The sequence below is a fragment of the Eretmochelys imbricata genome, chromosome 7 (genome assembly GCF_965152235.1).
Source record: "Eretmochelys imbricata isolate rEreImb1 chromosome 7, rEreImb1.hap1, whole genome shotgun sequence".
NCBI classification, from domain to species: domain Eukaryota; kingdom Metazoa; phylum Chordata; order Testudines; family Cheloniidae; genus Eretmochelys; species Eretmochelys imbricata.
In genome coordinates, this window is record NC_135578.1 from 34,978,801 (window position 1) to 35,004,343 (window position 25,543).

Sequence of the window (25,543 nt, forward strand, 5' to 3'; positions counted from 1 at the left end):
TTATGCAGACTTAATGGCACTGTATTCTGTGGTTGATATGTTTCAGAGTAACAGCCGTGTTAGTCTGTATTCGCAAAAAGAAAAGGAGTACTTGTGGCACCTTAGAGACTAACCAATTTATTTGAGCATAAGCTTTCGTGAGCTACAGCTCACTTCATCGGATGCATACTGTGGAAAGTATAGAAGATCTTTTTATACACACAAAGCATGAAAAAATGGGTGTTTACCACTACAAAAGGTTTTCTCTCCCCCCACCCCACTCTCCTGCTGGTAATAGCTTATCTAGAGTGATCACTCTCCTTACAATGTGTATGATAATCAAGGTGGGCCATTTCCAGCACAAATCCAGGGTTTAAACAAGAACGTCTGGGGGGGTGGGGTAGGAAAAAGCAAGGGGAAATAGGTTACCTTGCATAATGACTTAGCCACTCCCATTCTCTATTCAAGCCTAAGTTAATTATATCCAATTTGCAAATGAATTCCAATTCAACAGTCTCTCGCTGGAGTCTGGTTTTGAAGTTTTTTTGTTGTAATATCGCAACTTTCAGGTGCCCGCATGGCCTCACAGTATGCCAACATTTTTATGGCTGACTTAGAAAAACGCTTTCTCAGCTCTCGTCCCCTAACACCCCTACTCTACTTGCGCTATATTGATGACATCTTCATCATCTGGACCCATGGAAAAGAAGCCCTGGAGGAATTCCACCATGATTTCAACAATTTCCATCCCACCATCAACCTCAGCCTGGTCCAGTCCACACAAGAGATCCACTTCCTAGACACTACAGTGCTAATAAACGATGGTCACATAAACACCACCCTATACCGGAAACCTACTGACCGCTGTTCCTACCTACATGCCTCCAGCTTTCACCCTGACCACACCACACAATCCATTGTCTACAGCCAAGCTCTGCGATACAACCGCATTTGCTCCAACCCCTCAGACAGAGACAAACACCGACAAGATCTCTATCAAGCATTCTTACAACTACAATACCCACCTGCGGAAGTGAAGAAACAGATTGATAGAGCCAGAAGAGTTCCCAGAAGTCACCTACTACAGGACAGGCCTAACAAAGAACGTAACAGAACGCCACTAGCCGTCACCTTCAGCCCCCAACTAAAAGCCCTCCAACGCATTATTAAGGATTTACAACCTATCCTGAAGGATGACCCAACACTCTCACAAATCTTGGGAGACAGGCCAGTCCTTGCCTACAGACAGCCCCCCAACCTGAAGCAAATACTCACCAGCAACCACATACCACACAACAGAACCACTAACCCAGGAACCTATCCTTGCAACAAAGCCCGTTGCCAATTGTGCCCACATATCTATTCAGGGGACACCATCACAGGGCCTAATAACATCAGCCACACTATCAGAGGCTCGTTCACCTGCACATCCACCAATGTGATATATGCCATCATGTGCCAGCAATGTCCCTCTGCCATGTACATTGGCCAAACCGGACAGTCTCTACGTAAAAGAATAAATGGACACAAATCAGATGTCAAGAATTATAACATTCATAAACCAGTCGGAGAACACTTCAGTCTCTCTGGTCACGCGATTACAGACATGAAAGTTGGGATATTACAACAAAAAAACTTCAAAACCAGACTCCAGCGAGAGACTATTGAATTGGAATTCATTTGCAAATTGGATACAATTAACTTAGGCTTGAATAGAGACTGGGAGTGGCTAAGTCATTATGCAAGGTAACCTATTTCCCCTTGTTTATTCCTACCCGCCCCCCCCCCCCCCCACGACGTTCTTGTTAAACCCTGGATTTGTGCTGGAAATGGCCCACCTTGATTATCATACACATTGTAAGGAGAGTGATCACTTTAGATAAACTATTACCAGCAGGAGAGTGGGGTGGGGGGGAGAGAAAACCTTTTGTAGTGGTAAACACCCATTTTTTCATGCTTTGTGTGTATAAAAAGATCTTCTATACTTTCCACAGTATGCATCCGATGAAGTGAGCTGTAGCTCACGAAAGCTTATGCTCAAATAAATTGGTTAGTCTCTAAGGTGCCACAAGTACTTCTTTTCTTTTTGTGGTTGATATGTGGTTAAATATAAACAGATGGTAGATCACCTAAGATGCTGTTCCGTGTGTGTGTGTGTGTGTGTGTATAGAGATAGAGAAAGAGAGATATAAAACCATAAATCTGAGATTAAAGACCTTCTGCTTTGCTGTCATGGCAATAGAGGTGTATGTCACATGGATAATGTAGATAATCTGATTACTGTCATAGCATGATTGCCTCAAGACCTGACTTTATTAGCTCTTCAAGAGAATTAGGAACATGGCCTAAAATAACATGCTGGCTGTTTATTTGTTTTTCTCTAGCATGTGCCAGGTTTGAGTGTAAAATATAATGAACAAACTGGTTAATAAGGCCTTTAAGGAATAAAACTATATTTTAAATGAAAGAAACAGAAAGTGCTAATCTCTTCCCAGAAAACCCCTTCAACTTTGATCCTAGCTGCTTAAAGAAAACTGCAGCAGCTAAACAGAGAATCACAAATCCCTTATTCTCTTTCTACTCCAGTGCCATTTATAAGAACCAAGTGAGCAGTTGTTACTCAAGCACTAGTTTTACTTTAGCACTGTCCTTATTTGTGTAGCAATGCAAAACAAAATCCATAACTTGAATCACTTTACTGTATATACTTACAATACTGTAATATTAAATAGTACTTCCTGTTCCAAATCACAACACATTTCCTCACTGTGAGCCACATTTTGCCCTTGTTCCAAAAAGAGCTATTTTCGTATTTAAAGTAAATCACAATCCCACTTAACTTGTTTTAAAAAATAAATGCAGAGACTGAATATTGCTCACATTGCTGAATTCAGAATAGCTGTCATGTAGTAAATTCAGCATACTCACGTTTGAAATGAAATACTACAGCACTCCTAAAACAAAGAAAATATTGAAGTCCGTGGCACTGTTTATATGGGAAAAAGCAGTAGGATTGGTCTGGGTTCTGGAAAAGAATTTCAGGGATGCCCAATTCCTAGGTAAAAAAAATTCCTGGGCAAATGAACCAACTCTCATTGCTATATTATTTAGAAAGAGCTCATTAGCCTTCTGCAGTTTTGTAGCTACACAATTTTTTGCAATACTGATCTTTTCTAAAAGTAAAAGATCCCATAAAACTTAACTGAAGTTAATTCTTAAAAAAATATGAAATAGTTTTGGAAAACACACCTCCTGAGTACTTCTGCCAATTTTTGCAGTTTTACCACCACATCTTTGTTTTTAATTAATTTATTTTACCGTATTGTATAAATGATCCAAACAAAATTGAATGTATGGAAAATGTGCATGCACAAAGTACTGTTATATGCACTCCCCTCAAACAAAAAAAAATACATATTTTCCTTTAACCTCATTCAGTTACTGTACTCTCATATGTTAATTGTAACAAAAGCAAGTACAAATTTTCAGACAGAAAACTTTCACAAGTACGATTAACTTGACAGTGTCCCTGTGGCATGCATCTGGAAAATACACTGTTTGTTTTCTATTGTCCTTTTGTGTATGGGCGAGTTTAGAAACTATTTTGTAGGCAAATTTGTGCCGTTTATCCAGCATCTCAAGAGAATTATTTTAATTGTTAAACATATTGTTCAAACAGCTGCAGCAGAAATAATTGCGTCAATCAGTAGCTTGAGTAGTTAAGTAGCCTTCTAGCTTGTGGTTAAATAGCTCTAAGAGTAAGATCTCCTATTGTAATGAGCAGTTTCAGTGCCTGCATCACAGCTAGATATTCCCATTATGGACCATGAACAAGAGTTCTAATGAATCAAAATGTGTTGAAGAACTAAGACTTAGTAAGTGTTAAATGAATCCAATCGTAACAGAAATAATATTAAAAAAATAAATTTAATGTATTTAGTAAAGGTATAAGAATAAAGTGATCAGAGTGTCATTAGCATTTGACAGACACATTTATTTTGTCCCTGGCAATTAAGTATCAAAACACTATGTTAGAAGAGAATGTTGTAGGTTGTGAAGTCAAGCACTTGAAAGGTAGAAATGCCAGATTTATGGTTGCTCTTGCAGCCTTAATTCTAACCCCTTGTTTTTCCGTTCTGTGCACTGAGTAAGGCAAAGGTCCTGTGGAAAAAATATGTGATCATATCGTTAAAACTGGATCATAATGGGCTCACCATAGCTGTATACAGTGGGTCCTTGTCTAGCTGGCAGGAGTGGGAGCCTTTTTGGGCTCCCTCTGCAACTGGTACCAGAGAAGGAGGAAAAGGGAAAGTTTATCTGATGGAGCAGGAAGTGGCTGGACCAGGTGTGTAGAGTAACTACCCTTTCAGCTGACTGGAAAAGTAGGGTGGGTATTTATACCCTGGACAGTCTGGAGAAGCCTTCTTTCACCTTGATTGGTCTGGCAGCATCCATCCTGCCACCCATGGAATCTGAAAAAGGACCGGGTTTCTTCTTGATCCATTGTGGCCATTATGCTAGTTGCCCTTTTCCTTGGGGGCGGGGAAGGAATTTTTCCCTCACTGCCAGATTGACCAAGATAGGGTGGTTTTTTCCACCTTCCTACAGCAGGTTTGGGACCCGGTAGGGTGGGGCATGGGTTTAGGTTACAATATCACAACTTGCTATATAAAATTTGGGGCAAATATCCAGTGCAGGTGCTCGTTATGGAAAGGCCATGGTTATCGGATCAAATGGATTGGAAGGGGATTTAGAGGAATGCAGCCCTTAAGGGAGCTGAGGAAGAGTGTTTGGGGTTCCTACATCTGGTCCAATGAGAAGCCAACTCCCCTCCTTTTCTAGCCCTCTTAACCCTCATGTGAGGGGAGGGCAGTGGGGGCCCAGCAATGGGATGCCTGGAATCAGGTTGGGAAGGGACAGGGCTGACAGCAGCCCTCAAAATTAGGTGGAAATTATTAAGGAAATGATGACCAGCTGCAATGTACAACTTCTTGTTGGATACTCCGGATATTTTAAGTGAATAAAGTTACAGCCTAATTAAACCATGTTCATTGCCTCCTGTCTTTCTTCTGGCATAGCCGGACAATGCATACTCAGAAGGGGCATAGTCAAGACTGTATGAGCAGCCATAAGTCTGGTATTTCCTAATTTTCAAGTGCTTGACTTAGCAACCTAAATTATGTTCTTTTAACAGTTTTTTGGATGTAATTTCCTATGGTATTGTTTTTGTTAGAGGAAAAAGGTAAAAAAAAATTATATTATGTACAACTCAACCATCATGACAGGTTTCAGAGTAACAGCCGTGTTAGTCTGTATTCGCAAAAAGAAAAGGAGTCCTTGTGGCACCTTAGAGACTAACCAATTTATTTGAGCATGAGCTTTCGTGAGCTACAGCTCACTTCATCAGATGCATACCGTGGAAACCAATTTATTTGAGCATGAGCTTTCGTGAGCTACAGCTCACTTCATCAGATGCATACCGTGGAAACTGCCACGGTTTCCACGGTATGCATCTGATGAAGTGAGCTGTAGCTCACGAAAGCTCATGCTCAAATAAATTGGTTAGTCTCTAAGGTGCCACAAGGACTCCTTTTCTTTCAACCATCATGCACCATCATCTGGTGTGAACCCTGCCTATCAGCATTGCAGTGCAGACTTTGGCCACTTGAGTTACAGGACAGATTGTAGTAGGTGGCAGCAGCAGGAGGGGGGAGGTGGTCGGCTGGCTCCATATGCTGGGTCCAGGGGTGATGCAGGAGAGTCTGACCCAGCCCAGCAATCATTCCTTCCTCCCACCACAGTGGTACCTCCAGCGTGGAGAATGGGATGGCCAGAGGGGATAACATGGGGAGTCCAATCTGGCTGTCCCTCTTCCCCTATGGGGAGTTTGGGGAACTCTTGCCCCCAAGTCATGCCCTGGGGATGGGGAATGGGATGTCTTGGCCCTGTGCTGAATCAGTGGAGCCCAGCCTGGCTTGACTCGGCTGTCTCCCCCTTCCCTCCGTCCTGCCACTACAGCTGCTCTGGCAGCTCTCAGGCGTTCCGATTGCAGCATGTGGTGGTGGTGATGCTGTTGCTTTAAACGATGGATAGCATAAATCTAAATCTTTAGAATGTTTGTGTGTTCAATTATAATTTTGGCAGACTGCCAGAATTTTCCTGAGGAATGCAAGTGAGAAGGGAGAGGGTGATTTTTTTTAAAATAGTTTATAACTCAACTGAACCTGAATGGAATTTCATGAGACAAATAAAAGGCATTTCTTTAGCCTGCGGGCTTTCCCCTTGCTGAATTCCAGAGACCCATTGCAAACAGTGAAAATGTTAGAGCGACTGAAAAAAGGGCACAAGCATCTCTTAAAATGGAAAGTGATGGGCTACCTAAATATAGGTGCTGCTGTCAGCTACCCATATAATGAAGGAATTTGCTGCTAAAATAACAAAGTCAAGGGTCAGCGTTGAAAACATTTCAGATACAGGTAACCCTAATTTTTTTCTTCCTTATAATGCAATGCACTTCTTGGCATCCTTGAAAATTCTAAAGGCTCTTTGTTTGTTAAGGTGCTTTTACTTACATGGAGTTACGCTGTGCCTGATTCTCATTGTCCTGGACACACAGAAAAAAAGAGAAGATGTGGCTTAAGTAGGCTGCAACTGTATTGACTCATCTGGGAAGTAACTGGCAGTAATCCATGCAATACTTCCTTCCTTAATCACTTCCACCTGGTAGAGGGCTGCCATCAGCCCTCCACAGCTGGTTGTTGCTGGCATCCCACTGCCCTCCCCTTGTACAAGAGTTAAGGGGCTGGGGAAAGAGGTTGTCTCCTTGCTGGAGTAGACATTAGGAGCCCCATCTGTGTTCCCTAGCTTCCTTATGGGGTGCTTCCCCATTAGGTCCACTTCCAATTCTGGTTTATCAGGGAACCAGATCCGCTATGGAATGAGTACCTGCACTGGACTCCTGCTTACACAGGCACCAGCAATTAGTGTGACTGCCTCCCCCCCAGCCAACCTGGTTCCCAGATGAATGGTAATTTCCTCTCTCATGTTGGCCAGAAATACATCCTCTCCTCATCTGGATAGGTCTACCTCATTGTCACTGAATAACAGACATAACCAATATATTTTCGTGGGTAATTACCAATCCTCCCCATTCCCCCCTTAAAGAATCTACTACCCATTTTTTCCCATACGTCCAGACAAAGCACAGCCACCTTGAGATTGCAGGGGTTGCATTTGCACTAAAGCCATTTTACACTGCTCTGTCATTAAAGGGACCTTAAAATGGGTGTAAATGTAACTTATGCCCACTCTAAAGACCCTTAACAATGCCCAAGCAGTGTAAAGTGGCTTTAGTGTAAATGAGAACCGGGCCTATCTTATTGGGGATACTTCTGATTTACTTCATCATGAAATCAGACAGTGCTACATTTGAACTGATAAATGCGCAGTGAGGATGTTTTAAAAGTCATTTGAATTTTTAAAAAACATTCAAAAATATGCATAAATTAAACAGTGGGCAAGGAAAATCAAGCAATTAATGCCTTACAAACACACAGCCTTGGACTGCTGCAGCACCTCACCCCCATAACATCCTCTTAGTAAATTTCCTGTACCTTGAGGCAGGTTGCTTAGTGCTGTTGAATCCTAAAAATATTGTTGCAGAATTTGGTACTCAGCCTTGTCTGCATGGGAAAGTTTTACCTGTTCTACTGATATAACCTCCTCTGTGGATGCTCTTATTCTTGATTAAAAGTGCTTTTTTATTTGTTTAAACCACTTCCTAGGACACACAAGCTAAATGGGAAAAAGATACTCCGAAACTGGGATAAGAGAGTTCCTATGGGAGTTTATACCGATATAACTGTATCGGTTTAAATTCACAGTTTAGGTTATACCAAAAGGCCCTTCTCCACGTTGGCAAGATCTCAGATACCAGACTTCTAAGTGGAGCAGTGTCCCACAAAATATGGTTTCCATAATTGCCAACATGTCAAAAATAACCTGAGATTTTGAGGCCCATCACCTGATTTGTATGCTTAATTATGGTGATTACACATGCTATTGTAGATAACTGCACACATTCATAGGTGTCTCTTGAAAAAATACAAAGTAATCTGAAATTGTAAATATGAAGTTTCCAGTCCAGAAACAGTGCTGCCACAATGATTTCATTAGCTTCTCCTGGAAAAAAAAGCATTCTTGCAAGATTTCCTGTTCTACAATCCCTTGTTTACTCTAGAGAGTTTGAAATCAAGATGGCAGTGCATTGAATATTCTAGGACCTTTGTTGAATGACTCATATTTGTATAAAGGATCCAGCCCTGAAGTCCATATTCAGCAGAACTCAAAACTAAAACTGCAGGATGTATGAGCTTGAATTTTCTGGGACAGTCTGTCACTTCCTGCAGTTTAAATCCATTGTGTAACAATGAGTACTATGGCCAATATCTAACTGCCCAAGGCTTCTGTCTCACTCTATACTGCATGTAACTTGCTCAGCTATATCTTTATAAAGCGTAGCTATCCTCGGTGATTTTTTTAAGTCTCTCCTGATATATGTACAATAAACATGTTTCTGTTTCAACAGGTACTGCCATGGCTGCAGGGGTCTTGCTGCAAAATGAATTGCCTTATTGTTCATTGGTAAAGAGCAGTGCATATCTTGCAACAATGAGTTCAGGTAATCATTTTCTTTAATATGCCTTTTAAAAGAAAGTTTAGATGAGTTTTGAAAAGGAATCAACTCTCAAAAATAAAAGCCATATACATCTGTTATAGCTAGGTTGTGGGGATAATGTGTGTGTATATGCAGTACAAATAATTCATTGTGTTACTCAAACATCGCTATGACTAGTAACCACCTTGACATGTTTCCCTTGCCTTTAGCTTTCTGTTTCTGTTAGGTTATAAATTCTTATGGACAAGAACTGTGCCGTCTTTTGTGTTTGGGAAGTGCTTAGACATTGTGGGGTGCCACAGAAAACAAATAATAAAGAATAACAATTTTTACAGGCAATAATTATGATTCACCACTTCGGCTGACTACCTTCAAACGGCACTGAAGTCAATGAGAGAATAATGGCATTCAGCATTTTGCCTCCCTCAGTCTCACCAACTGCTGGCTCCACTATAACTTCCTTAAATTTGACATATCTAGAAGAAAAATGTTACTGACTTATGAAGATCCATACGGAATTACATCTAAGGAGGCAAAATATCTAATGAGCAAAAGTTCGATATATATTCACTGGATGTAGCCAGCATTTGAACCATCTCTAAAAAAAAAAAAAAAAACCAAAACCTTAATCACAAATGATACTTAAACCTCAGCACCCAAGAATTATCCAAATAAAAATAACTCCTAAAATTCCAAACATCAAGACAATTGTAAAGCCTTGGCAACAGAGTCAGAAGTTAAACTAAAAAAAGCCTATAATCACCCCATAACAGACACCCCAAAAACTTGCCTTAGCAGCCCTTCAGGTCTAGAAATCCACTTAATTCAAAGTGCTAGTTTTTTCTTTTTGAAACTGATAGTGACATGTCAGGTTTAAAAAAAGGGTTCGTAGGTAGCAGCAGCCCAGTGGGGGTGAGGGGAGTGCTATTTTATAATCCTCAATTAGCATGTGATTGGTTGAGGAGAACATGGCTTGGTAGCAGACACTCATGGGCAACAGCCATGAAGCAGGCTTTAATACTTCCTCTCCCTCCTGATATCAACATTAGGGTTGGAACAGGGTAGCAAAAGCTGTTGGGCAACAGCAGCACCCAATGGAGATTTTAGGTGTTCCTTTTTTTCCCTCCTGCCGTCACTGGCAAGTGGTAGGGCTGGGAGCAGCACCAAACTTCTCCGTGTGCCCTTACTAGCCAAGTGGCACATCTGTTCAAAATCTAGTAACGTCCTTCCTGTCTGCACCTAGAAGAAAGAGATCATTGCCTGAGGTTTTTAAACTGGAAAAAGCCACTTTTAACTTACCTGGTTTTGTCATGCAAGTTCCACTTCAAGAAGTATCGATTTCCCGTGGTATACGTACACAAGTCCTAATGACATCAGATGCAAATCGCATGCCCAGATTGACGGTAGAACATGGCCTTAAGAGAGGGCAACAGGCGTAACATGCTTATTGGGTCAGGTTATACTGATTTTTCTTCTATCTTTTCTTTTCTCTACCCTGCTCGTCAAGATCTATAAATTGCACTCTAATAGAGAACTGACAAGATGACTATTATTTTTAATGGTTTTTTACAGTCCTTACCCCATGCAAGTGATGGTTTGGCCCTGTGATTTTGAGAGTGCTGTAATCTTTCTGGCCAGCTCAATCTCCCTCTTTAGCATGGAAGCAAAGAGGGAGGCAGCTCATAGCCTGATACCTACCTCTTGAAACTTAGAGCAATCAAATTATATGGCTACTTCTCCCAATAGTCTGCTTTACCTCAACCCAGTAGAGCCAAGAGCTTTGGTTAATAAAAAGCTCTGCTCTGAAAAAATAAACCTTTTGTTTTCAATAACAAATTTTGTTTTGTTAGTGGATATGAATGGTCCATGAGTGAGCAGTCTGCAATTCATCATGTACCTAACAATTTCAATAGCAACACACTAATCCCAGGTTTCAGAGTAGCAGCCGTGTTAGTGTGTATTCACAAAAATAAAAGGAGTACTTGTGGCACCTTAGAGACTAACAAATTTATTTGATCATAAGCTTTCGTGAGCTACAGCTCACTTCATCGGATGCATTCAGTGGAAAATACAGTGTGGAGATTTATATACATAGCCCGATGAAGTGAGCTGTAGCTCACGAAAGCTTATGCTCAAATAAATTTGTTAGTCTTTAAGGTGCCACAAGTACTCCTTTTCTTTTTACACTAATCCCAATCATTACAGAACTAACCATGCATTCTGGAGCAGCTAAGAGGAGGGGGAAAGGTAAGTAATGGACTTCAAACTAATTAGTGGGGGAGTACAGTGTATTTACTTACAGATTTATAGGAAAGCAGTGCCCCAAACTACATTTTGATTGTATTTCAGTATATAATATACTGTGTAGTATGTTTTGAATGTACAATAATTGTAATTTACTAAAATACTCATTTTGTTTATGGAAAATAGTCCCAGTCCAGTTGCAGAGTTATCTACTTGAAATGCAACTATTCTCATCAGCAGTGGAACAGTTTGTCCCAAGCAGAATCAATTCATATAGAATTTAGCTGCCACAAGGGTAGCTGGCATCAGTGGGTTCATTGTTTGTTACTATGGAGACCGCTCAGCCTATCCTGAATAACCGTTAGATCATACAGAAAGATACACATCTCTGTGTAACTTCAGCATTGAGCAAGTTGGATGTCAGATCCAGTTTGTTTTCTACGGCATTTGTAAAGTGTTGCAAGGGGTTGATCGATCATGGAGGGCTCACCCAGGAGGCGCTCAGCTGTGAATATTTTTAGCAACTTTTTTCAGGGTCGGAGGCATTCTTCCTCTGATCCCCTTCTCCGCATACTCCAAAGGCGCCGGAGCTCAGTTGTAGAGATCCTCTCATCATCCACACACCGCGTTATGGTGGCCATATCATCTGTAAGCCCTGCAGAGCTGAATGCAACTTTTCCTGAGAAAAAAAGTGAAGTATTTTTAGATTATTGCCAAAAATCATACTTGGGTTTTATAGCAATGTATTATATAACATGTACTAAAGATGTATAATCTTGTTCAGATGTTTAGATGTACATAAATACATATGAAATATTTCAAAATCATTTGATAGTGGTTATTGTTTTATTATATATAATTGTATTTACTGATATCTTACTCAGGGCTTAATTTGTACTTTATTTTTAACTTATAGAGCATTTCAGTTTAACACCTTGGTTTCAGAAAATAATTAAAGCAAAAGATAGCTTAATATGTATTTGTGCAGGCATGCTGTACATTTCTAGATAAAAGGTTACCATGACATTTCCTTCATCATGGAGGATATCACGTACCTATAATTTCATGAAGAAGGAAACCAAGTTGATGTCATGAATAACAGCGCTAATATAAGCAAATAATGGTATTTTTATTGAGAGTCCTTGCTGCTTAAATCTCTTGAAAAATCTTTAGTGTACTATATTTTTGTAATTGAATCATTTAAAAGTTTGCTATATTATATTTTAGGGTAGTGATGATAGTTTGCTAACCTTATTTATTCTGTTTTTCCATGTGTTGTAGGAAATTCAAGGCGTCCAACTGCAAAATATACTAAGGTAGGGGAGCGCCTTCGCCATGTCATTCCTGGACATATGCAGTGTTCGATGGCATGTGGTGGACGTGCTTGCAAGTATGAAAACCCAGCTCGATGGAGTGACCAAGAGCAAGCCATTAAAGGACTTTACTCTTCCTGGTAATATGCAGCACTCAATTTCACTAAGCTTAATTGTATTAGCTACGTTAGAGAATTTAGGGTAATAGATTTATATTGCATTTTTCTACCAAATATAGACTGCCAAGTTAAGTACAGTATGTACTGGAATAAAAGGTCAGTTAAAAATTAATACTTAGCAGTAAGCCATAAAGGCCTTCATACAAAGCCCATTGAAGTCAATGAAAGACACGCATTGTCTTCAGTGGGCTTTGGTTCAGATCCAAAATAATAAATGCCTGTTTACAGATTACATGAACGTTCTAAACTACATAAGTTTTTCCTTGAAATTTAAATACAGCTAAATTAAAATATTTTCATTGGTTTAGATTAAAATGAATGAAAACATGTTATTGAAGATAAAATAATATTAGGTATTGAGCCAATGAAAGCATTTTTTCCATCCTATCTGGTCACTGGAATGTATTTTTAAATTAATATTGACATTTCGTAAAAATGAGTTAAGAAGAAACATGTAATATGTCTCTGAATAGGAATACAGAAATTGTGATCTGGGTAGCCATTATCTACCTAAGTTTTTGTATCATGCTCATCACCACGGTATCTGAGCACCTCTAATAATGGTATTTTATTATATAACTTACCCAGTAATTGTTTCAGTAGGATTTATAAAGCATGTTATCTGGTAAAAGAATTTAGAAAAAAGGTATAAATGCATATTGCTAATTATAGATAGCTCCCTGAACATGAAAAAAAAGGTATATATTTTCATAGATTACCCACGAAATACTCACAATGAAATATCCATCCAAATTATTAATTTATTTTCTCAGGATAACAGATAACATAGTGGCCATGGCTCGACCCTCAACAGAAATTATTGAGAAGTATAACATTATTGAACAGTTTCAAAGGTAATGAATTTTATTGGTAATGAATTGCTCTAATCTTACTGATATAATCCCTGATCCATTTTTTCCCTCCTACTTAGATTTGGATTGTTGGTAAAGGTCCTTTCATTTTAGCAATATGCAGGTAAGCCTCCATTTTGCACTTAGGAGAAATGTATGCTTCAGAAAATAGGGGTTAATGAAATTATGGCTGTGTATAATGTGACTATTCTGTTCCTTGCTTAAGGTGTGACATAAAAACAATAATTAACCTTCAGCGTCCTGGGGAGCATGCTAGCTGTGGGAATCCACTCGAACAAGAAAGTGGCTTTACCTACCTTCCTGAAGCTTTCATGGAGGATGGAAGTAAGTTCACTCCTGCTGCTTTTCCTCATTAATTATCGAGTACAGTAATGCAGATTTTCTGACACACAGCTTTTGGATTAAGAGCAGTTATATAAGGAATACTATACAAAAAATATAAAAAAGCAAATTTAGCAATGTCCAACCTTCGATAATACATTGATCCCTCTCTCATGCTACTGTTGGGTGAGGTATGTGGTTGGTGTTTTAAATTTCAGTAGAGTGAGCAGCTAGAGTAGATAGAAGACTATGCCTGGTAAAAAGATAAATGGGAACTGAGCAAAATAATGTAGAGCATATTAACTGGGTTGCAGACATGTTTGCGGGTAACGTTGCACTTTTCAAAATGTCTGTTTCTTTGATTTGAAAAGGTTTGTATCAGCAGTATCTTTATTTTTTCATACTGCACTGAGTGTATCTGCTTACGAAAGTTAAGAGCCATTGAATTAAGATGTGCTTTTATGCCCAAACAGAATGTTACACTTTTCCTATATATAGCTCAGTAATTTTAGTATGAATCACTCAGCTTTGTTATAACTTTTCCATTCCAGCTGAGCTTTAGTCTGAAACATCTTAACTACCTCAGCGCGTCCATGAAATTCTCACAGCAAGCTCTCTCTGAAATGTGAAAATAATCTGTTTCAAACAAATATATATAGTTAGTCCTCTTACTTTTATTCTTTCAGTATTTTCGTTTATGGCTACTCATTTCTCTTCTGCATAGAGAACAAAAGATTTAACATTGTATACTAAAGAAAACAATTCTCTCTCTTTTTAGTTTATTTTTATAATTTTGGATGGAAGGATTATGGCGTGGCATCTCTCACGACTATACTGGATATGGTAAAAGTGATGGCTTTTGCCTTGCAGGAAGGGAGGGTAGCTGTTCATTGTCATGCAGGACTTGGCCGAACAGGTATGGGTGCAACTTCAAAAATTAATGTGAACTTATTTTCTGTAGGTACAAAATAATGGCAGATATAAATCATTGTAGGTTTGTTTAAATTGTATATTTATCACTCTTAGAGGAGGTATACCTGTAAAGTGATTAAACTTGCAAACAACATTTATTTGTAAAAAATAAGAGTCATTCTGTCACAGGCAGCAAGGGGACAAAGTTAACAGATATGAGCTGTGAACCAAAGGGTTAGAGAAACTTTGAATCCATGTAACAATCTCCCAGCAGTATTGAAACTGTACAGCCTCCTCGTCTAGGCAGCTGCTACTCCACATAGTCTCCAATTAAGAAAATAATTCACCTTGTGCTTTTCTGGTCTTGACGACAATTATCTGTGGTTACCGTCCCAACTCAGACCTTTGGTCTTTGAAGCCTTTGTCTTTTGGGTGTGAGGATGTTAAAGGTTGCATTTAACTTCTGACCCCTTCCCAAATATGTCTCTTTGTCTGGCCCCATCTCTGCAACTGCCACCATTGCTCTCTGTGGGTTGTGAGGAGTTTGAAAATGATGCAACTGTGCTGCAAACACAGTTGAGAGAGAAACTGGCATTTTTTAAAATGTGGAGGGAGGCTGGGAAAAAACCTTTAACCGCTCAGAGATGGCATTTAACAAAGTTAATATGAGCTAAGGGGAGATTTAATTTCTTATTTAAAGGGGGGAAAAAAGCCCTAAACCTTAGATTCCCTCTGTCTTCCACTGAGTAGCCACTTCAATTTCAAATCCTTTTATATCCACAGAATGACCGCAATGGCTGATCTCCTTCCTAGCCATTTTCCTATTACTTTGATATAGATCAGTGAAACAGCTGCAGGCCTCAAATCCTTGCAGCTGGAAGAAAAGATCTTATTTTGGAGATCTGAGATACAAACAGCTGTATATGCAAGAAATAATAAAATAGGTGGGCTTAGAAAGAAAAAAAATCCACCTGAGGTTGCAGGAGACTCTCAGGGAACAGGGAGAGCAAAAAGCCAGGCTCACCAATCTCCTTTTGTAATAATGATGCTTCTACATTTTGAATATATTTTAGAAGTAATTAATTAGCACCAGTGTGCAGCTATTAGAGAAAAAGGGCTTTTCTCAGGTATGCTTAAGCAGAAGGTATACCCATGATTTATGCATATAGAACCTCCCCTATAAGGACTACTCTTGAAATCAATGGGAGTCTTTACTTCACTGGAAGATGAATGAGGCTCCATGTTGTCTGACAAGCATATACTCTGTCAAGGCTATTGCTTATGTTGATTTCTTAATTCATTTGGGAAGATTTCCACACATACTTTTGGGTGCATGTACAAAATTGAAGTAACTTATAAAATAGAACATAAAAGGCCAGAAACATGACATCATCCCAAATCCACACATTAGTGCCTCCCTCCTACCACCTAGTGCTACCTACTGATCCTTCTGTCCCACAAAAGCTTGGAACAGAAGACTAGTTTTAGAGTATGATTTGAAGGCTAATATTCTGGTTCTGGTGGGCCAAGAGTGGAAGTGAGTTCCAGAGAAGCCTTCACTGAAAATGCCTCTAGCCCCTTTGCAATTAGACCATGTAACATGCCTCTTCTTATCTCTGTGTCCATGATATCACATGGAAAGACAGGCAGTCTTATGTACTGAGTTCCCAAACAATTTACATCAGCATCAGTTTATCCGCTGGTAAAAGAACAGTGGAATTCAAGTTTAATTATTTCCCACTGTACCTACCAGGTTGTCAGGGTTCCCGCCCCACTCTGAACTCTACGGTACAGATGTGGGGACCTGCATGAAAGACCCCCCTAAGCTTATTTCTACCAGCTTAAGTTAAAACTTCTCCAAATCACAAATTCTTTGCCCTTGGAGGGTACGCTGCCACCACCAAGTGAAAAACAAAGAATCAAGGAAAGGACCACTTGGAGTTCCTATTTCCCCAAAATATCTCTCCAAGCCCTTACACCACCTTTCCTGGAGAGGCTTGAGAATAATATCCTAACCAATTGGTTACAAAGTGATCTCAGACCCAAGCCCCTGGGTCTTAGGGCAATAGAGAAATCAGTCAGGTTCTTAAAAGAAGGATTTTATTTAAAAAAAAGGTAAAAATCACTTCTGTAAAATCAGGATGGAAAATAACTTTACAGGGTAACAAAAGATTCAAAAACACAGCAGAACGTCCTCTAGGCTTAGTTTCAAAGTTACAAAAAGCAGGAATAAACCTCCCTCCAGCAAAGGAAAAATTCACAAGCAGAACAAAAGATAATCTAACACGCCTTGCCTCTCTTTTACTTACAATTTTTGTAATATGAGAGACTTTTAGGATGGTTTATAGGAGAAGGAGTTTTCTGACCTGTTGCTTCTCTGCTTCCCAAGAGAACACACACAAAAAAGCCTTCCCCCCCCCAAAGATTTGAAAGTACCTTCTTTCCCCATTGGTCCTTTTGGTCAGGTGCCAACCAGGTTATTTGAGCTTCTTAACGCCTTACAGATAAGGAGGAATTCTAGGCTGCCCTTAGCTGTATGGTTATGAGAGAGGTACAGGATCAACTTGGGCAGCCAGCAGCAACAGGGGAAACATAAGAGACTGGAAAGTCGTTGAGTTTCAGGGAGGAAAAAGCAGCAAAAGGAAAAGGAGATGGCACAAGAATAGTCAGTGTTGGCCATCTGGGATATTACCAGTAACCTAGTACTAAAGCAGTTCATCTGTCTTATCGAGACAAGTGCTTATCTAGTTGTTGTTGCACTCCGATGTTTGTATTATCATGCAAAAATTGCATGTACACTTAGTTACACAAGAGCACACTATGAATTGGACATAAAATTACATCCTTATGTGTGTGTGTTAACTTTTATTTTATAATGTATTTATTAACATGTTAACCATTTGTCTTTAAATTTTCTAGGCGTTTTAATAGCTTGTTACTTAGTTTTTGCAACAAGAATGACTGCAGATCAAGCAATTCTTTTTGTTAGGGCAAAAAGGCCTAATTCTATTCAAACCAGAGGACAGTTAGTGTGTGTAAGAGAATTCACTCAATTTTTGATCCCTCTAAGAAATGTGTTTGCTTGCTGCGAGCCCAAAGCACATGCGGTTACTCTGTCCCAGTATCTGATCCGTCAGAGGCATCTGCTCCACGGTTATGAGAGTAGACATCTCAAGTATGTGCCAAAACTTATTCATCTAGTTTGCAAGCTGCTATTGGACTTGGCTGAAAACAGGCAAGTAATAGAGGAGGAATTGTTAGATATGCCAGATCTCTCTTCTGAAATTGAAGAGGCTGTTTCTCAGTTGGACTCTACACAGCTAGATAAAGAGTTAACAAGACAGAACAGTGACTCATCAGAGCCATTCGCCCACTCAGTAATGGAAAATGTCACTTTTGAGACCCAGGATTCTGTTTTCTCCCATGAACACAAATATGATCCTCTTTGGAAGAGGCGGAATGTTGAATGCCTTCAGCCTTTGACTCATTCAAAAAGACGTCTAAGCTATAGTGACTCAGATTTAAGGAGAACTGCATTTCTCGTGGAACAAGGAGAAACTCCATGGACAGTGCCTGCACAAGTAGCACTCTTTGACAAACTTAAGCAGCGGAACACTAGGGAACATTTTCTCTCTGCAGGCGTTCAAACTCCTCAGCTGGATTTAAACAAAGAGGCCTTAGTTCGTAGTACATTTATTTTCTGGAGTCAAGGTAAATTCAGTTTAAATGGACAAAACAGTTTCTATACAAGAAAATCTCCAAAAGAAGTGCAGCGTAGTAAAACATTTTCCTCAGGTTTTGAACGCGTACACAATGACAGGGAAGCAAGAACACCAAAATGTAGTTTTGCAAAGGAAATTGGCCACAGAAAGCAGCGAGAGACTAATGTGTGTGGCAGAAGAATTTGTGCATCGGAGGACTCTGATAATTCTGCTTTAGAAGAAGAATCATCTATTGGATATGAAAGTCAAGATAGTAAAGATCTATTGGAAGCAGTTCCGTACATTGTTTTGCAATCAGAATTAAGTCTGGACGCACGAAGAATTTTGGCAGCTAAAGCCCTTGCAAATCTTAATGAATTTATGGAAGAGGAGGAAGTGAAACAGAAGGTAGAAATGTGGCAGGTATTACTTTTTCTAAAACATTATTCAATATTGTGTATGTATTACATGTATATTTAAAGTATAAACAGCAGCAAAAATCCTACTGCTAGCTTGTGAGAGAAGTCTCTGGCACCCATTATAAATTATACATATTAGACATGCTCTGATATTGAAATTGCCAGTCACCTAAATAAAAAGGTCTTGTTGCAACGGAAATATTATATAATCAGAGGCCTGAGGTTTGACAAAACAATTAAAAAAAACAAAAACAAAAACCTAAGCAAAATTTCACTTTACTGTTAGCATCTAACAGAAAGGTAGACAATTTTTTCTGTTTGTGTTTATTCAGTCAATTTAAAATCAGTTGATAGCTATAGTCATAACATTGTTGGTAACATAAAAGTGCCTCAAGATTTTAGATTAGAGACAGGTCTGCAAGTTGTCTATCAGAGCTTTCTCACAGCTAGTCACAGGATTTTGTGTGTAAATGAATAAGATAATTTAGTAGAAATTTAACTGCTTAAAATCGTTAAAACCATATCCTCCTGAACACGTTTGACTTGAAATAGGAATCAAAAGCTGTTTCATATGTTCCACATATAATTGGAGGGCACTGGACTGTATAATTCATGTTGCCCTTCTGATCTAAAAAGCCACTTTCATTGCAGCCGATTAACGTTGATAGTTTTGTAAAAGGGAGATGTGATGGGGTGTGCACCCCATGACAGCCCTGATAGGGTTAATAAGGGTCTGAGAGGCCAGTTGGGTTACCCAGCCTCACCTGCAAGAGGGAGGACCAGGATTAATTGAGTGAAGCCAAGCTGGGGAAGGGCTGGGATAGCACTTTGTAAACCCAGGAGGGATAGCAGAAGGGAGCTGCAGTCACTCCCTAGGATGAGGGAAGTTGTCAGGGACAAGGAGGAGTGTAAGCCCTGAGATTCTGCCCTGGCATAAGAAGTCTAGCAAGAGGCTAGAAGGGGGTGGAGTAGCACCAGGAGCAGAGTCGGCTCCCATGGTAAAACCAGAAACAGGCAAGGGAAGGGAAAAGGCTGGGTAAGAGGGAGCCAGCAACTGGGTCAGGGACTGATTAGACCTAGATTGCTGGTTTTAGGGTTTCTCTGGGCTGGAATCTGGTGTAATGCATGGACCCTGCCAGCTGCTGGTATAGTGGCTCTTGAGCCCCAAGCTGGGGTTGGACACCGTCTTAAGAAGTGGTCCTGTTGGACTTTTTTAATTCTGGAAAGGAGTGGACTAAATGGTGACCTCGCTGGAGGGCCAACTTACCAGAATAAAGACTATTGCAGAGCGAACAGAAGGGGTGACCCAATGCTGGGAAAGTAGATCTCATAGTTCTAGGCAGGAGAAGGTACACTAGCAAAGAGTGGGAACCCCATTACAGGAGGAAATATATTCATGGGGCTGATAAATGTCTCCTTTGTGCATAAGTCTAACAAGTGCTGCTAAAAGCAAAGACAATCTTAGCAGAAGTAAATAGATGGTGCATTTTTATTTTTGTTAGAAAGAGCTGAATTCTCGAGATGGAGCTTGGGATAGAATTTGTGCCGAGAGAGATCCTTTTGTCCTTTGCAGCTTGATGTGGTCCTGGATAGAGCAACTAAAAGAACCTGTTATAACCAAAGAGGATATTGACATGATGTCAAAAAAATGCACAGAAACACCAGAAACTCTTAACTTACTAGAAAAGGTAAACACTGTATATGTCAATTCATTATTTTACTGAAAAGTACAGTTTATTAACTCAAGCTTTGCATCAGTGGCCCTTAAACAAGGAATTTACATTTTTAAAGGTTAATTGCAATGAAACAAATTTCAAGCTTCATAAAAATCAAATGAAAATGTATCTTGATAGTTCACAGTAAGTTTTAATCAATGCTTAGATGCTCTGGTGATGGGTCCTTTAGAAAAATCCAAGATAGATAAAATCTTAGAACTCTAGTCAATAGAAACTTGATTTCCATGTGCGCTGGCTGGAGGTACCACAGCCTGCTGCACCTTGAAATTCAAAGAGACAAAAGGCAAGAAACACTTTCCCTTTAGCTTTCCCTAACACCAAATCTGGCAACAGTGCTTAATATTGACCACATTATAGTCCTGTGGATCTTCAAAGTACTCTGCAAACATCTAATCCTGTAGCACTGAGAGGGTTGGTGCAGAGGGTATGAGTAACTGACAAATCCAAGTAGTAAATGCTTCAGTAGCCTGGCCAAGTTCCATTACCTAAATCAAAGCTCTGGACTTCCATATTCTCAGATCATGATGGGGAATAAGTCATTCTGCTCTGAAACATTTGCATTATGTTTTCTATAAAGCAATAAATCCTTTTAGCTATTCTATCTTTTCAGAACATTTCCTTATAAAGAGAGTTTTTGTGTTCTAGAATTCTCAGTCACATGACAAATTTTCCAGTTCTTTGGATGTTCTTTTTGTTTCTGGATTATTTGTGTAGAAAGTAGGGCACATTCTAATACCCCCCTTTGCTCACAGTTCCACATTTCCTGGAGCAGCAGGTAGCGATTGCCTTCTCTGCAGTCCACTTCCATGACATTCAGCTTCTCTCAGTTCAGGGTTTTGAAATGTCATGCTTCTTCCTGAACTCAGTTCATCAGGGTTTTATTATTTTGGCTGAATAAAAGATAAAGTAACTGCTTGATACTTGAAGGTAAACTAATCATCAAAATTAATTATTTTATCTTGCCCATTTGTTGTTTATCTGCCTACATTTGTTGTTGTAATGTATGTTTGCCCTTAAAAGCTGCCTGCCCAAGTGGAGATTGTCTCCTCCAAGATTTGGTGGTGAGCCTAATGTGGAAGAGGAGATAAGCTGCCTTCAGAACACTATTTCCCTCATCCACCCAGACACTCTTTTTGGTACCCCTCAGAGACCTTTCTGTGAGGTTGTGATCCACACTGGAAAGGGAGCTGGGCAGGCCAGGGGTGGGAGTGGGATGTTAATTGAGGAGAAAGGCTTAGGAGTATATACTTCCCTGAGCCCTATAGTCTTTCCTAGGAAAAGATAATACAATCTGGAGCTGTATAATTTTTTTGTGCCCTTTCACAATAGGGCTTCTCCCAGTCAGGGAGTGGAGTCTAAGTGGACAGCCGTGAGCAGGAGAGTCCATAGTACTATTGGATCTACTGCAGGGGTGGGGGGGAAGCCCGTGCATGGGTAGCCCTGACCTCCTAGAAGTTTCAGAAGATCCATGGGGTTTGTGTCATGAGGCTACCCACATTCTGCAGGAGAATTGTTGTAATAGTTGCGCCTGCAAGTTTTACCCCAATTGTGAGCTCAGTTGTAAGAAGTGAGTGAAAGTTCATAAAATGTCACAATAACCTATAACAATAAATATTGACGGGGAAAAGGTACAAAAGGGAGACAGACTGAATTAGTCCAAACAAAAGGGCCTACCGAAACAACTCAAGAATTGTGTTAAGATCATACCTCATAAACAAGAGAAGTATGGAACCAGATATTAGTGAACCAAAATTGCTGGAAATTAGGCCTAATTTGGTGGACAAAAAAATAGGAGGATGGATTATTCTACTCATCACTCCCTTTTGGAGTCCTTAAAAAATTTTGAGGGAAAGTTGGGATGGACACAAATGCTGGATGACTGAAAGAGAAAGGAAAGGGAAGAGTGAGTTTCATCATGATGATGGCTGCCATTCCCACCCTCTCCTGAAACTCCAGGATCCAGTGTGACACCATTGTGCCTCCTTCATCCTAATCCTGAGAGATATTCTGATCATACTGGCCCAGAGAAAGGGAGACAGATGACATTGCCACCTCCACTAACTTTGGCTAAACCCCGAATGTTATCTGGGATGTGAAACTGTCAACCTCCCTCACTCCCATTGTGTGTCCTTTTCGTTCCCCTCCTTATTTCATCTCTCTCCTTTTTCTTTCTGTTTAATAAGAGCTGGGTTAGCTGGTCAAGACTATATTTCACAACACTCCTGTAAGCCTCTGGCCAGAAAGAGGCAGCTAAAAGCAATTTCCTGAACATCACAATGCTAGTACAAGTTTACCAGGTCTCAGAGGTAAATGGAAAGGCCAATTTTTCCAGCAGTGAGATTACAAGCAAAAGTTGACACCAGAGACAGAAGCTGCATTTTCTATCTTTGCTGTTCTTCTCTCTTCCCTCTTGTGTGTGTTTGTCTTGTTTTGTTTTTTTAGAAAATGAAATCAGACTTTAACAGCAATAACAACAGTCCTAGCCCCTCTCAACTGACTTCTTCAGTTTTCTCCAAAAGGACAGTTACCATTTTTATCATCATCTTAAAGACTTTAAAATGGGTTTTTCTTTCTAAACATTATCTACAGTTAAAGGGAACAAGAGAGGTCATTAAAATGAAAGCCTTAATACTTTACATTTCAAATGCTGTAACAGTTTTTCCTTTTTATATCTTTAATGGTGTATTTGCCATGGTACTAAGCAGGTTTAGGTCTCTGTATACCAAACCTTGCTTGAAACTGTTTAATATTGTACTGTTTCAGGGTATGTTGACAACTTTGGCCCATATTTTTCATCAAAATTAACACAACAGAACCTCTCTTCTCATTATGATTGAACAATTATGTAAGAACTCTGCAGGAGAATCCTTGGGGAATTTATTCCCCTGGATTTTATTGCAAGAGGGGGTAATGTGATCTACAGTTCTTGGAGTACTTTTAACAATTATTTAAATGTTTTCCTTGAAAATCTTTCCTTTTTAATAACTTTATATTTCTTTTACCCACTAGGAACAATATCAGACTATTCTTTGTATTTTCCATTGTGTAGTGAATCTGCAGACAATACCAGCTGATGTGGAGGAAGCCTTACTTACCAGGGCCATTAAAGCTTTCACTAAGGCAAGTAGCAACTCGCCCATGAAATTGTGATTGTGTCGTAGATGAAATAATAGTCTTAGCCAAAAATTTTAGTCATTCATTAATAGTTATTATACTGACACTTCTCTGCTTCAAAGTACTAAATTTTTGTCATAGCAGTCCTCACCAAAGCACAGAAAAATACTCCACACAGGTCAACTGTGGGTGTTGAGTATTGTATGGAGTAAAAATAGTGCCTTTGAACTATTCTCTGGCTTCATTTTTATGTCTTGCTAGGCTGCTTCCACTGGGTAGAAGTTGAAGTTAGACTATTTCAAACTAGAAATAAAACACACACTTTTAACTGTGAGGATAATTAGCCTTCTTTTGTTTGAGTCTCCCCCAGTACCAAGGTGGAGGTTTACATGGCTAAGACTATCTCCGGGCTTTAAGATCTGCCCTGCTTTTGAGGCAGCTATATCTGTGAATGAGGGACAGGCTAAATATCTTTTTTGTTTAGGAGAGTCACATATTACAGGCAAATGGTCAATTTGCAAATCCTTTTCTGAGCACATGTAGAGAGCTTATGTCATGTTTGTTTAAAAATGTTTGATGCAAAAGTCAAATCAATGAAAAGCTTTTTGGACTCTGAAGGCTCTTCTTGAAAGCAAGCTGCTGCTTTAAAACCAGTTTTTAGTATTTCTGTTATCAGAAACACTATTTTGGGACCTAACAGGACTTCTGGCTCTAAGAGCATGCTTCTCAGAAACATGCTGAGCCATATCTTCAGTTCTTTCTGTGTCATTCAGCAACTGCTGTTGCCCAAGGTAGGAAAGAGCAGAGATCTTCAGATGGTATTCAACTCTTCAGTATTGGCCAAGAGGAGACCTAAGATTCATCACACTGATGTCTTCAAACTGCCTCCTTTCAAAACTAATTGGTGCCACGAGTCTTCAAGGGCTGCGGAATATTACTTTGCTCCTTCAGTACCATGTTGTCTGTCTCTGGCAACCAATACCTCTTTCTTAGTATCAGCGTCATTGGTACCATATGCCACAGATTTTTTAATATTTCATATTAATAAGAAGGTCCCATATATTGAGACTTCCATATTGATACTGTTTAGATTGGTTCTGCCCACGTTGGTACCAATTCCTCTCTTAATGCTGGCGGCTTTCACAAATTCTCCAACTCATAGTGATCGCTGCAGAACCACAGTCTCCTCACTTGGATATTTCTCGAGTGTCTACAGAGTCTACATCCCTTCTGCTACTGGAACCAAAGGTACTGATTATGAAAACCTCCCTGTGACCATCATCTGTGGTACCAATATCTATTTCTCAGAGATTGGGATCTGTATCTCTGCAGCATGTTAAAACTACTCAGAGATCCATACCACTCTTGGAGGAGTTCTACTTCTCTGCATCTTTGTCTCATGACAGTAGAAGCCCTTCTAGATTCTCTTCTCTTTTTCCTATGCTGGCTCCTGAATGAGACTCAAGAAGGAATCCTTCTCATTATAGATCCCATAATTCTGGTATTTCATCCCATATTGTGGCATTGTATGCTTTTCTTATATGGGATGCAGTCTTGGCCATAGTAGTCAGGGTGGAAGCATCACCATTTTCCTGCTTTTTGTTCATCCAGATCTAGGTCTAGAATTAGATCACCATCTCCTGAGGAACCATCTAAGATAGCCCAACCATGGAACCAGGAGCTTGTCTAGCAATTTGAACAAAAACCTCATACTGAGGAGTAAGATCTTACGGAGGAACATGGGTATCAACCGATTCCTTTGGCTATTCATCTTCCTCATCAGATGAAGCTGTAACACAATCTGTCTTTCCACACTCAATTTCAAGGTCTTTCCAACCTTCTTAAAGGGTATCAGAGATCTTAGATATTCCTCTAAGTTGTCCAGGAAAGGTTTCACAAGTTATCCAGCACTGTGCATCTGGTTTCCCAGGGTTGATTGGTATGGGAAAATGATGAGGCTGTTCTTGAGTCAGTTAAAGATATGTGGCAGGCTCCTGCATCTATTTCAGCCACATCTAAAAGAGCAGATCTCAAATATCAGTTCCCCCAGGGGTTTGAATATTTCTTGACCCCTGG

General features: G+C 39.7%; 1 protein-coding gene across 1 annotated transcript in view; it reads left to right on the forward strand.

Moving 5' to 3' along the window:
* The window catches only part of PTPDC1 (protein tyrosine phosphatase domain containing 1), a 50,556-nt gene that overhangs the window by 20,193 nt on the left and 4,820 nt on the right, over positions 1-25,543 (forward strand). The window contains exons 3-10 of the mRNA XM_077821381.1: positions 8,567-8,659; positions 12,182-12,353; positions 13,166-13,246; positions 13,470-13,588; positions 14,364-14,501; positions 17,417-18,621; positions 20,120-20,305; positions 23,363-23,473. Coding sequence (XP_077677507.1) covers positions 8,575-8,659; positions 12,182-12,353; positions 13,166-13,246; positions 13,470-13,588; positions 14,364-14,501; positions 17,417-18,621; positions 20,120-20,305; positions 23,363-23,473 — 2,097 coding nt within the window. The 5' untranslated portion in view covers positions 8,567-8,574. The remainder of the gene's footprint in view (positions 1-8,566; positions 8,660-12,181; positions 12,354-13,165; positions 13,247-13,469; positions 13,589-14,363; positions 14,502-17,416; positions 18,622-20,119; positions 20,306-23,362; positions 23,474-25,543) is intronic.